The following is a 14,084-nucleotide window of genomic DNA, read 5'->3' as shown; positions in this document are numbered from 1 at the left end:
AGCCTGGTTTCTCTCTAGGTTTCTTCCCAGGTCCCTGCCTTCTATGGAGTTTTTCCTAGCCACTCTTCTTCTACATCTGCATTGCTTTCTCTTTGGGGTTTTAGGCTGGGTATCTGTAAAGCACTTTGTGACAACTGCTGATATTAAAAGGGCTTTATGTTCATGATCTTCTCCAGGAGCGTGAGAGCCATGCCCGTAGGCAGATGCTGGAGGAGGAGAGGAGGCGGCGAGAGGAGGCTGAGAAAAGGCTGCAGGAGGAGACGGTGCACAGGCAGCAGCTGGTGGACAAGGAGGTGAAGATGAGAAGCAAGAACTTCTCCCAGGTGAGCCTCAGGCACGACAACAACAACCTACAAAACCAATCAAAAAGTATATGCAGTTTGAGATTTGTCTCTCTGATCCTCTGTTAGTCGTACAGGCTTTCGAAAGACTGGTTACACATCTTTTTCCTTCTTTCCTCAGGCCCGTCCTATGACTCGTTACCTGCCCATCCGCAAAGAGGAGTTTGACCTGCGCTCCCACATCGAATCATCCGGCCACAACGTGGAGACCTCTCACCACGTGATCCTCACAGAGAAGATGTGCAAGGGTTACCTGGTCAAGATGGGCGGCAAGATCAAGTCGTGGAAGAAACGCTGGTTTGTCTTCGACCGCCTCAAAAGGACCTTCTCCTATTACGTTGGTAAGGAAAATGCTGCCATTTATATACATGTTTATATACAAACATATTTGTGTGCTCTTATTGCTCTGATCGAGCCAATGGGAGATACAGTACATGGCATATTAATACCCCTTGACCTCAATGTAGACCGTATTTGTGAAAGGTGGTATAAATGAGGTCGGTGGAGATGAACATTAGGATACACAAGGGTAATGCACATTTGTGGTTAGCGGTTTGGTAGCATTTGCATATGTAATATGCAAATGCTTGGCGATTTAAATGATAAAACGGCTAATTATGAAATAATTACTTTATATAAAATTGCAACTACTTTCCTAGAAAATGATGCTTTTATTTTTATGTAGCAGGGATCTAGTGCAGTTTATGCCTGAAGGTAAAAAGGGGCATAAAGTTAACCCGGTTCCTCGTGTTTTTGCAGTGGTTGATGAAATAAGCTGCAATATTGTACCGTAAGAATGTAGAAATCAGGGGCTCTGTTCAATCTGTAACGCTTCAGCGTTACAGATCCCGCAATATAGATTAAAAGTAATTTCCGATTGAGTCGACATGCAGCATTTACTATGAATGCAGTCTCCACTAAAGGGGGGGGGAACATTGCCTTTAAATTCCAATCACGCTGTAAAGCTGAATTTCTGCGAGGAGGTTTGAATAGAGCCCCAAGTCTAAAATACAATAGTCAGACACGGCAACCTATTTAAAACTAAAAGGAAGCTGTGTTCTCGACAAAAAATGAACTTGAAATATACATATATTTCGAGGAGCTTCTTTGGCTGCAATATTATTCAAATGGGCATGATGATACAGTATGTTCCTTTTATGACACTGGCTTAGGAAATACTGTAGGAGCTCAATAATAGAATTGTGATAAACAATGAAAAGGATTGTCCTTATCTACATATATTCCATGACTCTCTCTCCCTCTGTCATCAAAGAAACTGTACTGGAGGAATCGAAAATAATAATGTGATTTTTACCTAAGCATTTTGTCTTGTTTATCTCCTCTACAGACAAGCACGAGACCAAACTGAAAGGAGTCATCTACTTCCAGGCCATTGAAGAGGTCTACTATGATCACTTGCGTATCGCCACGAAGGTACTTTCTGTGTTATCTACCCAACAATCGGAAAACAATCTTTATGCAGAACACAATGAAATCCTCTTTTAATCACTTTTTCTTTTTATGCTGTCACTGTACTGATTAAATATTTATCTTGAAGCTCTTTTGTTTTATACACATTTTGCTTCTTCTACGCTTTCATTTCTCTTCTCACTCTTTTGCTTTGACTGGCTGGTTTCACAGAAAGGATTTTTCAACCTCAATTTGGCCAATGTATGTATCACTTTTTGTCTGTGAGCTCACAGACCCACCCATTGCTTGTTCTCTGCCCCCCTTACCCCAGTGTGTGTGTTTGGTTGTTTGTTTACACAGAATGTTCAGATAGAAATGTAAGGATTTGTGTCAGCTCTACATATTCCATTGCTATCTGCAACTTTCAGTTGAATACCCACCAGGGGTGGAATCATGCATGATTAATACAACAAAAAGACACAGCCATTACAGAACAGTGCATCTCTGGATCCTCACATTTCCCCCCCTTAGTTTCATATTTGTCCGAAGTGCCTGCATTGGAGTTGTTTGCCAAAGCAAGCCTTTTTAGTGATTATTCACTTGTCTGTTCCTCTGTGGAATTGGTTGTGTTTGAATATGTCCCTTCAATTAATACAATTGAAACAGACTAAGGGTCGAGGTGTGTGTTTGCGTGTGTGCATATCAGTGTTGTATTTCATACTGTATATAGCTTATGAACTCCTAAGAAGTGCATGTGTGCAACTGTAAAATATGTGTGTTGGGCACATGCGTCTTATGGTTTGTGTGTAGAATAATGTCATGTTTTGTGTGTGTGTGTGTGTGTGTGTGTGTGTACTGTCCTGCTGTATTTCTTGTATCCTGTTTTGACTCTGATTGTCTCCTTCAGCACTTTTCTGAGCTCCTGCCTCCTCAGTTTCGAAGAGAGGTGTGTGTGCCTGCCACGCCCTGATTAACTGTGTGTTGTGGATAAACACGTGGTAGCGCAGCGTAGTGCTCACTTTTCTTTTTACATGTTCAAAAGACAGACGTGTGACTCGGCCTAGGAGAAGCCCCACTGTCCGGCAACAAGACAATCAGTTGAAAAAAATCTATATGGGCAAATGTGTAGCAACTAAGTCTTGCCTGTGGTTTTTGGGTTGTCGTTTATGATATTTGATTATTGTAGCGCACCCATTGTACTAACCATCATGACCAATTCATTTAGGAAAAATATGTAGGGACAGAGCATGATATTGGTTATTTTAGTTGATTCCGAGACAATAACCGAGGGTAGCGCGTAGGAAAAAAAAACTCCACCCACATTCTGCATTCAAGCTAGCCTCCAATAATCCCCAAAAAGGATATGGGTAGCTTCTGCATTTTCTCACCCCTTAACAGCGAGTGCTAAATCGGAGTCATTAAATGATACGTCAGCTCCATATTACTGACCTTTGACCTTTCTCTCTCCTCCAATCCCAGAGCCCCAATCCCTCGTTGACCTTCTGTGTGAAGACTCATGACAGACTGTACTACATGGTGGCCCCTGCCCCGGAGGCCATGAGGATATGGATGGACGTCATAGTAACGGGAGCCGAGGGCTACACGCAGTTCATGAACTAATAGGGGAGACTTGCGTACGTTGACATAAGGTCATAAGGAGACTGTTTCAGCAGGAACACTTCAATAGATTCAGGCCTTTCCTTCTAGCGCCTCTCCCGATATTGGGAAATTTCCTTTTTATTTTGTTACATTCATTATATCTATTTTTAAATCTCACATCTCTCACTTTACAATAGACATTTTTTCTCCACTGGTTTTTCTACTTGCTTCTGCCCACTGATTAAAAAAAGAGAGCCCTGGAAGAGACACACACACACTGTATATAACCAAAACGACTTAACTGTCAGACTTTCTGCTCAAAAGCCTTTCTATATTGCCAAATGGAGATCTTATTTTAGTTACAGGCTCTTGCGTGAGACCTATTTTGTGTATCAGTAAATGTCTTTGATATTTTTTTTTTTTTACTCACACTATATGGAATATTGCCAAATGACATAACAATGGTTTCAAACAGATGGTCGTTTTTTATGGAATGTTTCAAATAGAATACGAAGGCATTTGCCCAAATCTACTTAAGTTTATCAGTGAGCGAAAGATGTAATCATTTAAGAAATGGTTAAAAGAAATTCTATTGAAAATGTTGGCGAATAAACCGAATTGAAATCAGTAAGACCATGACACAACACACCACCTCAGGAGTCCATACTTAATTTGAGTTCCCGTCACAGATGAAACTAGATCTTGATCCATCTCTGTGATCTTACTCTACTGCTGAACTAGATTCCACTGTGTCCGTCTTATACTTTGCAACTCCTAAAGACACACACACAGTCTGTTTGCCAAGTCCTGATAACTTGACCCCTTTGCGTAAACAGCCATTCCATCACTGCCAGCCTACAACACCAGGAGCTCTAGGGACTACATAAATGAGACGACAGTACATGTCATTGGGGTGGCAGCGTAGCCTAGTGGTTAGAGCGTTGGACTAGTAACCGAAAGGTTGCAAGTTCAAATCCCCGAGCTGACAAGGTACAAATCTGTTGTTCTGCCCATGAACAAGGCTGTCTGTTCCTAGGCTGTCATTGAAAATAAGAATTTGTTATTTAACTGACTTGCCTAGTTAAATAAAGGTAATATATATATATATATATATATATATATATATATATATATATATATAAAATAATGCTAATCATTCTGTGCCTTGATGTGTCATAATACTCCTAGTCTGTAACTCTTGATCGTGCTGGTCTCCAATCTTTGTTAACAGTATCAGAATTCAACAGACTTGCATGGGGAGTCTGACTGCTGTTTTGATGCAGCAATACACAAGTACATGTGAAGAGTAACCTCCCCTGAATTCCAAATCAAGTTCAAGCCCCCACTATCCCATCCTATGCTCTTGTGTAGATCTGAGAGGATTGGTAAACAGGTGGTAGCTAGGTGGAATTGTCGCAATATAATATTGCTTACACTTAATCCAATTCTTTCAGATCTCCACAAATGCACAGGAATTTTGGATTCAGGGTGCGTTTCAGCTTTAATCGAACGTTAAATGATCTGGTAACTTGACATAATCATTGTAAAGGACTCAGACAGGCTACATGATCACAACAACATTTATAAATCAGCATCTGAATATCTTTTTAAAGACTATGCTGTGATTTTGAACATGTAAACCTGAGTGTTTAGGTTTATTGAGAAGCCTTGTGAAATGTAGTTATCTTTTTCTATTTATGGTTAACCTGCCTGAGATATAGTAGTACTGTAAACCATGTCACTGTCAAGTAGAGGAAAAGAGACTAGTGAGGAAAGACCTTAATATATTTTCCCGTTTATATTTTCCCCACACTGAAATGGGTGCAACCAAATATTCAGCATTGGCCAGAGGTATATCATAGTGTTATAAAAAAAAAACTTTTATACTGTAAAAAGATGCCTGTATGAAAATGTAATTTACTCATCATTCAACCAGTATTGTATAAAGAGCAATTTACTTGTTTTTGTCATTTCAAAAGGATGGTCAGAATACACTTCAGTTTTATGAGTTCTGTATTTATTGATACAGTATACCATACTTAAAAGAACACTCATGGGGTCATAACTGTCTACACTCCCTCAACACTGTAGAACATCTCTCACACACTTGCACCATCTTCAGACTATATTATGTTGATGGTACACTGTTTTATACGGCACTTTCATGTATGGATTAAATGGATATTGTCAGATCTATTAAAACAGAAATGTCACTGTGAGTCCGTGGTTTGAAATCATAGCAACATGTCCATGGTTTTATTAAAACATGCATTTCATTTTCAGTAGATGCAGTCATGTGCATTATCGCAGTTGAAACACTGAAATGTTACTTCTGAAATAACGATCTCATAATCACTTTAGTAATAGCAGTTTTAGGGTTACAACAGCAGGTTGTGACGTGTTAGCACAAATCAAAGTAACAAAAGCAAACTGAATTAAAGGTACATTCTAAGGCCCATGTATGCCCATCTATTAAACATATCCGTTTTTAACATAAGTTAAAAAAAAAAAGTATCACAAGTTGGTCAATGCGGTACAATGAACTGTAAGCATCAAATCAAATAAATGTAGAGGTTTTATGAGCTCGACCTAAAAACATGACTTCCTTGATAGGAAAGCAATTGGTTGAGCCTGGGTCCAGTCAGCTTGTGATTGGCTCTCTGTCTTTCACACTTCATTAATTTCATCACCTGTGAAAATGTCAAACATCAATAGAACATTCCCTGCTTGTCCTAGGATTTTACTCTATAAAACAGTGAACATACACATGAATATCTACATTTGTCATTTAGGCTAATTTCACAAACTGAAAACAAACATATGTATGAGAGAAGTAGGTTTGGTTAGAGAAAGGTTGTTATGTACTTACTCTCTGCACATGGGGAGCTGTATTCACTCACAGCTTCATCACCTGAGAACCAAACAGATAATGCAGAGGTCAGTTTCTTTCTAATGCTAACTTTACTTCCCTTTCAGTCAGTCAACATCATTAAACTCCCACTTCAGGGGTGAACTAATAGCTGGTGATGTCTCGTTTCCTTCTTCAGGGAACCTGAGTTATGTACGTAACCTAGACAGGTATACCAGTGCCACCAAATATTTCAGAAAGAATGGGGTGGTTTGGAAACTGGTTAATAAACTAGTATTCTTCCATTAGAGAAAAAAAGTGCATTTATATTTATATTATTTTCAATTCATTGTGCTGTTCTATTAAAAGCGAACACGTTTTGACACGTTTTTTCAAAGGTCTAATACAGGGGGTGTCAAACTCATTTAATGGAGGGTCTGCTGGTTTTTGTTTTTTTCTTTCAATTAAGACCCAGACAACCAGGTGAGGGGAGTTCCTTACTAATTAGTGACCTTAATTCATCAATCAATTACCAGGGAGGAGCGAAAACCCACAGACACTCAGCCCTCCGTGGAATGAGTTTGACACTTGTGGTCTAATATATCTAGTTGTGGGTGTTGCAATCTTTTTCCATTTGAGAAAGAGCACCGGTTTTTCATGATAACCCTTGGGGAGCACAATGTTTGCTGGGCATGAGATCAAGTTTCTAGTGTTGCAAAATTCCGAGAACTTTAATTAAATTCCTGGTTTTCCAGAAGTCTTGGTTGGAGGATTCCGGATATCCTGCTTATTCCCTCCTGCTTCGACGAATCCTCCAACCGGGATTTGGGGAAAACCAGGGAATTTAAAGTTCCCGGATATTTGGCAAACCTACACATTTCACTGTCTGTATAAGATGGAATTCTTACTTGTCTGGTAGTAGTCATACACTTTCACCACAGCTGGTTTCAGATTCCTCACAGGCACATCCTCCTCTATGGCCAGGCTATACATCTTAGTTTGCTTCTGCTTAAGCTGGAAGAAAAGGGAATAATACATTTGACACTGCCGTTCAATGTTATTGATTCATATAGTGTTCCTGTAGAAAACATCCACTACGGTATTACTTTGATGTTACTGTTCAAGTTAAATCCAGTGTGTGGATGCAAATGAGACCACATCCAACTAGGTTTTCTGTAACCGATAGACAGCAACCTGTTTAGACGCAACGTTCATTATTCATGTTCCTACCCCATCTATGTAGATTATGACATGTCCTTCCTCCAGGTCAACTCGTTTGACAGTGGGGTCATTTTACAACTGGAAGAACAGAACACAGGTTATCATTGTCATAGACAGTAGAACTGATATGTTCAAAGGACAACCACTGACATTGACAAAACTTACAACTAGAACTGATGGCATTGTCATTCATATACAGTCCCAGTCAAATTTTGGTCACCTACTCAAGGATTTTTCTTTATTTTTACTATTTTCTACTGTAGAATAATAGTGAAGACATCAACAATATGAAATAAAACATGGAATCATGAAGTATCCAAAAAAGGATTAAACAAATCAAAATATATTTTAGATTTTTCCAAGTAGCCACCCTTTGCCTTGATGACAGCTTTGCACACTCTTGGCATTCCCTCAACTAGCTTCAGCTTTTTCCAACAGTCTTGAAGGTGTTCCCACATATTCTGAGCACTTGTTGGCTGCTTTTCCCTCACACTGGGGTCCAACTCATCCCAAACCATCTCAATTGGGTTGAGGTCAGGTGATTCTGGAGACCAGGTCATCTGATGCAGCACTCCATCACTCTCCTTGGTCAAATAGCCCTTACACAGCCTGGAAGTGTGTTGGGTCATTGTCCTGTTGAAAAACAAATGATAGTCCCACTAAGCGCAAACCAGATGGGATCAAGTATCGCTGCAGAATGCTGTGGTAGCCATGCTGGTTAAGTGTGCCTTGAATTCTAAATAAATCACTGACAGTGTCACGAGCAAAGCACCATCACACCTCCAACTCCATGCTTCACTGTAGGAACTACACCGTTAACTTACTCTGCATCTCACAAAGACACAGCGGTTGCAACAAAAAATATCAAATTTGGACTCATCAGACCAAAGGACAGATTTCCACCAGTCTAATATCCATTGCTTGTTTTTCTTGGCCCAAGTAAGTCTCTTCTTCTTATTGGTGTCCTTTAGTAGTGGTTTCTTTGCAGCATTTTGACCAAGAACTCCTGATTCACGTCTCCTCTGAACAGTTGATGTTGAGATGTCTGTTACTTGAACTCTGTGAAGCATTTATTTGGGCTGCAATTTCTGAGGCTGGTAACTCGAATGAACTTATCCTCTGCAGCAGAGGTAACTGAGTCTTCCTTTCCTGGGCGGTCCTCATGAGAGCCAGTTTCATAATAGCGCCTGATGGTTTTTGCGACTGCACTTGAAGAAACTTACAAAGTTCTTGAAATTTTCCAGATTGACTGACCTTCATGTCTTAAAGTAATGATGGACTGTCATTTCTCTTTGCTTATTTGAGGTGTTCTTGCCATAATAGGGACTTGGTCTTTTACCAAATAGGGCTGTCTTCTGTATACCACCCCTAACTTGTCACAACACAATTGATTGGCTCAAACAAATTAAGAAATAAATAAATTCCACAAATTGACTTTTAACAAGGCACACCTGTTAATTGAAATGTATTCCAGGTGACTACCTCATGAAGCGGGCTGAGAAAATGCCAAGAGTGTGCAAAGCTGTCATCAAGGCAAGGGGTTGCTACTTTGAAGAATCTAAAATCTAAAAGTACATTTTTTGGTTACTACATGATTCCATACAGTATGTGTTATTTACATTACATTACATTAACGTCATTTAGCAGACGCTCTTATCCAGAGCGACTTACAGTAGTGAATGCATACATTTCATACAATTTCATAATTTTTTTTGCTGGCCCCCCGTGGGAATCGAACCCACAACCCTGGTGTTGCAAACACCACGCTCTACCAACTGAGCTACAGGGAAGGCTAGTTTTGATGTCTTCACCTGTATTCTACAATGTGGAAAATAAAGAAAAACCCTGGAATGAATAGGCGTGTCCAAACCTTTGACTGGTATTAATTTCTTTGCCATGTTTTTGGCAGTATTACTTAAGTGCCTTGTTGCAAACAGGATGAGGACCAGTGTGTTACATTCATCTGAAGGATGAGACCAAGGTGCAGAGTGGTAGGCAAACATTTTTCCTTTATTAAAATGAACACTGTCAAAACAACAAAATACAAGACTGAACGTAAAGTTCTGCAGGCTACACAGTAACTAACAAAACCAAGATCCCACTAAAACCCAGTGGGAAAAGGCTGCCTAAATATGATCCCCAATCAGAGACAATGAATGACAGCTGCCTCTGATTGGGAACCATATCAGGCCAACATAGAAATACAAAACATAGATTATGCCCACACAAGTCACACCCTGACCTAACAAAATAGAGAATAAAAATGCTCTAAGGTCAGGGCGTGACACAGTGACACAAAATCTCAAATCAATCAATTCAAAATTCCGTCTAACACAACATTTGGGAAAAGTAAAGGGGTGTGAATACTTTCTTTAGGCACTGTCGACTAGCATACATGTCCAACACATTGGTTCATTTCAAGTACAGTAGAAAACTGATGTGCATATTGGAACAGAGCCCACATATAATAATAGTGCTAGAGTACTGTGTAGAGGAACAGAAACAAACCCAATGATTTTGTGATGATCCAAGAGTTGCAGTTGAAGCATTTTATATCATAGTCTGATGCAAAATCATTTTGGAAATCGATTGTCGTGCACGTTGCCCCGATATATCCATATGGCTCAGGCTCTCTGATGTGACATTTTGTCATCTCATGTAGCTGGCGAAAGGTGCCTAGTTGTCTACCTTGTTTTTCAGGCAGAGGTGAATGGGGAAGTATCGACTGTCTGCTACTGCCTCCCCATCAGGCAGCATGGTATACACCACTACCTGGGCTAAAGGGGTCAGCTCAGGCATTCGCTGCAGCGAGAGCGTCAGCTCCCCTTGGTTTACTGAAATGAGAGACAGACAATGGGATTGGTATTAGGTCACCGTAAACCACCAATCATCCAATATGGACATCGTGTCCTGTGATTAGTCTATGAAATTGAAATGTACTGTGCAGTAAGAACTTGTATTGAAGATGTAATCTGGCTGATTGAATCCTGTCGTGACAGACTTTCATCCCCCATGACAGTTTAATGCCATTACATTTCCACAAACTTCAAAGTGTTTCCTTTCAAATGGTACCAAGAATATGCATATCCTTGCTTCAGGGCCTGAGCAAAAGGCAGTTAGATTTGGGTATGTCATTTTAGGCGAAAATTGGAGGGAAAAAAAGGGGCGGATCTTAATGCTATTATGCCTTTTCCAGGAGGTATGTTCTCTAATCAAGTGGGGTTCTGAGAAGTCCTAATAAAAATGTCAGGAAGCATTCGGGAGAATCCAAGACCAATTAATTTACCGTTTCCTTCATTAACGGTCACAGGAAGACGGCCGTGCTGCTGAATGCTGCCTCTAGATACAACCTGGGACATAAGAGACAGCCAGGTGGTAGCATAAACATTAATAACCAGAGAATGACCCAGGGAGACAGAAACATTGGCCAAAAACTGGAGATCTGCTAACACATATCTTGAAGTTAATGCATTACAAAGTGATATATTACTGTATCACCTGTCGGGTTCACGATAAGGGCTGTACCAAAATGTTTGATGTATTAGAATAATTGATTATGCTTATGTTGTATTAATAGAAGGGGAGGGGTTATAAGACCCCTCCCTCCTTACATTTATAGGGTCCTAGACTACAGATTAACAAACTATATATATAAATATATATATATATATATATATATATATATATATATATATATATATATATATATATATATATATATATATATTATATATATTCATTATAGAGGTTTAGAATTGTTCCAGAGTTGTTTTCTAGTTCTCTCTCTCTCTCTCTCTCTCTCTCTCTTATAAATGTGTGACTGAGACAGAACTCTGCAGGGGAGAGTAGGATATAAGACTAGTCAAACATTCCACAATAAATCAACTTTGGGGAGTGGACATTTACTGCTACGTTTTTAGATAACACTAAAAGCCTTGTTTATATAGCTTTGTAGGCATGGTTTTGGTCTCAGGAGTAAAAAGGTAATGATGTAGGTAGTGACATTACCAGGGCTGGACTTAGGGTTTAACAAAACAACATGAGACCTTTTCTTTGAGGCAGAACTTACTCGGAAACATGCGTGCTATGTTCCTGATGGTCAACTTCTGTTTGCAATTGCATTAATAAAGGTTTTTGAATGATTTAATTATAGATAGTCATAATGCTAATTTCACCAATGATTGACAAGGACGAAAGGAACGAACCCTAACATTTGGCGAGCTTGCCAGGAGTGAGTGTCACCCCGGTTGGCGGAGATTCCATACCACGTTGCCAGAGATCAAAATTAAATAAGGTATGCAGACACCCGTTTAATCTAAGTCTGTAATTAAATAGCATTCACTGGTGTGGTTTCCCTCTAACAAGTAAGTGGCACCTCACTCAATCTAAATTATAGACACTCTTTGAATATGACATAGTCGGATTTTAGTTTGGAGAAATTACGTAACGGACTATTGGTGAAATGCATGATGTCAATATAGGATGAATGAAATGAAAGCTTGATGGTTTTAATTTAATTTGTTAGCGACAATTGTCCGGTTTTAATTTAATTTGTTAGAGACAATTCAGAGCGACAATTGTCCGGTTTTAATTTAATTTGTTAGAGGTTATTTGGTTTGTAACGCGGGCGAAAATGACTGAATTCTAGTTATTTTTTATTTTGTAGAGTTTATTTTGTAGAGGTACCCAATGAATGAGTTGGTTATGAATAGTGGTAATTTTGTGCGAAATTTACCAAGTGAATGAGTTGAGTTGTTTATGAATGGTGCGTTGTATGTTTCATTGTTTGATTGTCTGGATTATGGCGGGGGTTATTGGGTAATGGCCCAATAGTGGAATAAAAAGTTAGGAGTTGGACAGAAGTTATTTGAATAAAAGGTTGAACGTATTTGTTCATAAAAAGTTACTTTGTATCACCACCAGGGGGCACTGGTGTATAACATATTACTATTACTCTACACCCTTAAGATGTAACATTATGAATTGAAGTCTGCCATGTGGTTGTCTGTGAGGCCCGTGTGTGAAATATATTTGAGTATAAGTAGAACCATTTACTATAGCCTGGTTTAAGTGAGAGTAGGATTAGGATTACAGTATCACCCAATGTTATTTAACACACACTGAAAGGAGAGAGACAAATTTATATAGGCATATTCATACATATTACACCCACTTTAGGATAACCCTATAGAGGTTGGAGGACACATTACACACAGACTATCTAAATAAAAAGCCGGAGCACCATGGCACAGTCAAACAAGAATGAGGAGATAGGAGCAATGAAGCCTGCCAAGCCTGTTGAATATATGCAAGAGAAGTTTCCTGCTGTGGAATTTACATTCACTTTAGAGAAATGGCATGTCTGGACAGAGATGGCAGGAGAAAATAGATATCCAATGGCTGGATCATTCAACAAGACTAGGTTGGATTTAGTCAAGGAGATAATTCAGACAAGAAAAATTGACAAAAAGAAGGGGAAGAAGAAAAGTACCCTAATATCAGAAACTATGATAGGAATGATGATGCTGGAAGGACAGATCTTCATGAACAAGGCTACCGTGACCAAACTGGAGAAGACAATAGAACGCGGAAGGAAAGAACTGAGTCAAGACAAAGGCAGAACAGAAGTACTCCCCACTGCCGTATGACAATCAACCCAAAGGTACCCTGGGTGACTATACACAGATCTACCGTCTTATACCACTGACAGAAGAAAATGGAGAAGCAACCACAAAGGAGGTGGATGGTACAAAAGCAGCAACAAGCGACATGAGAACAGTAGAATTGGATGGAAGAAAAATAAAACAAGGCACAGTTCCTGGAGGGAGTTTTCCCTCGCCACCCCAACTCACTCTACAAAAAGGAACAGACTGGAAGATGCAAGACATCTGCTCAAGTTGTTTCTACAGGCTAACCACAACCACAGACCCACAGCCATGGACTGGAAGAGGATATGGGCCCACCAGAGCCCCTCGTTACTGAACAAACACTCAATGCTGGACCTGTGGGAAGATGCAAACCTGGACAAGTTGTTGGAGCTTCCCTGAGCAAATCATTAGTAACAATAATAGGGACATCTGGACAGCCCAGGAATGTGTACCGGACAAAAACTTGTTTGAAGAACCTCTGCTTGACTCTGACATGGTGCTGTTCGTTGATGGATCTGCCTATATAGATCAAAGCACAGGGAAGACACATGTAAGATTAGCTGAAGATGTGGAAGGTGATATTGAGGTTATATGGCCCCTACCAGACCATTTATCAGCGCAACAGGCAGATTTATTAGCTCTGACCACAGCTTGTGAATTGGGGGAAGGGAAGGCCCTTACTTTCTACTCAGACTCAGCATACGCAAGTGGGGTTTAGAGAACAAGAGAGTTTACTAATACCACAGACACACCTATTAAAAACAGACCTTTTGTTGAACAGTTGTTTGAAGCTATGTGAAAACCTAACACATTGGCTATTGTCAAGGTTGAGGCATACACGGGTTGGTGTGATAATGCTAGAATTGGTAACAGCATAGCTAATGAGGTGGCCAAATTGGCTGTTTCCCTTTGTCACACACGTGCATTTTTTGTTTTTTTTGTATCATTTGAAACTACTGATCTTGAGAAACAGCAGCAGGCTGATATTCTCAGTCACCAGGTGTGGCGGGAGAGAGG

At 39.8% G+C, this 14,084-nt stretch overlaps 1 protein-coding gene and 1 long non-coding RNA gene across 17 annotated transcripts in view; one reads left to right on the top strand and one right to left on the bottom strand.

Moving 5' to 3' along the window:
* Positions 1-5,569, top strand: part of LOC106580939 (pleckstrin homology-like domain family B member 1) — a 107,645-nt gene extending 102,076 nt beyond the window's left edge. For 14 of the 16 annotated variants that reach the window (XM_082966578.1, XM_082966587.1, XM_082966579.1 and 11 more), the window contains 6 exons: positions 177-323; positions 463-682; positions 1,690-1,775; positions 1,983-2,012; positions 2,659-2,697; positions 3,231-5,569. In XM_082966578.1, coding sequence (XP_082822704.1) covers positions 177-323; positions 463-682; positions 1,690-1,775; positions 1,983-2,012; positions 2,659-2,697; positions 3,231-3,371 — 663 coding nt within the window. In that variant the 3' untranslated portion in view covers positions 3,372-5,569. The remainder of the gene's footprint in view (positions 1-176; positions 324-462; positions 683-1,689; positions 1,776-1,982; positions 2,013-2,658; positions 2,698-3,230) is intronic. The other 2 variants (XM_082966586.1, XM_082966580.1) reach the window with 1 other exon arrangement.
* Positions 5,570-5,724: 155 nt separating this feature from the next.
* Positions 5,725-7,538, bottom strand: LOC106580938 (uncharacterized). The gene is made up of 4 exons (XR_001323000.3): positions 7,429-7,538; positions 7,107-7,212; positions 6,220-6,261; positions 5,725-6,040 (listed from the first exon to the last, which is right to left on the bottom strand). It is a non-coding gene; the product is annotated as an uncharacterized LOC106580938 (long non-coding RNA).
* Positions 7,539-14,084: the final 6,546 nt, after the last annotated feature.

This window comes from Salmo salar, chromosome 20, assembly GCF_965601325.2.
Source record: "Salmo salar chromosome 20, fSalSal1, whole genome shotgun sequence".
Taxonomy (NCBI): Eukaryota; Metazoa; Chordata; class Actinopteri; order Salmoniformes; family Salmonidae; genus Salmo; species Salmo salar.
Note: the sequence above shows the minus strand (reverse complement) of the source record. Positions and strands in the feature narration are given on the sequence as shown.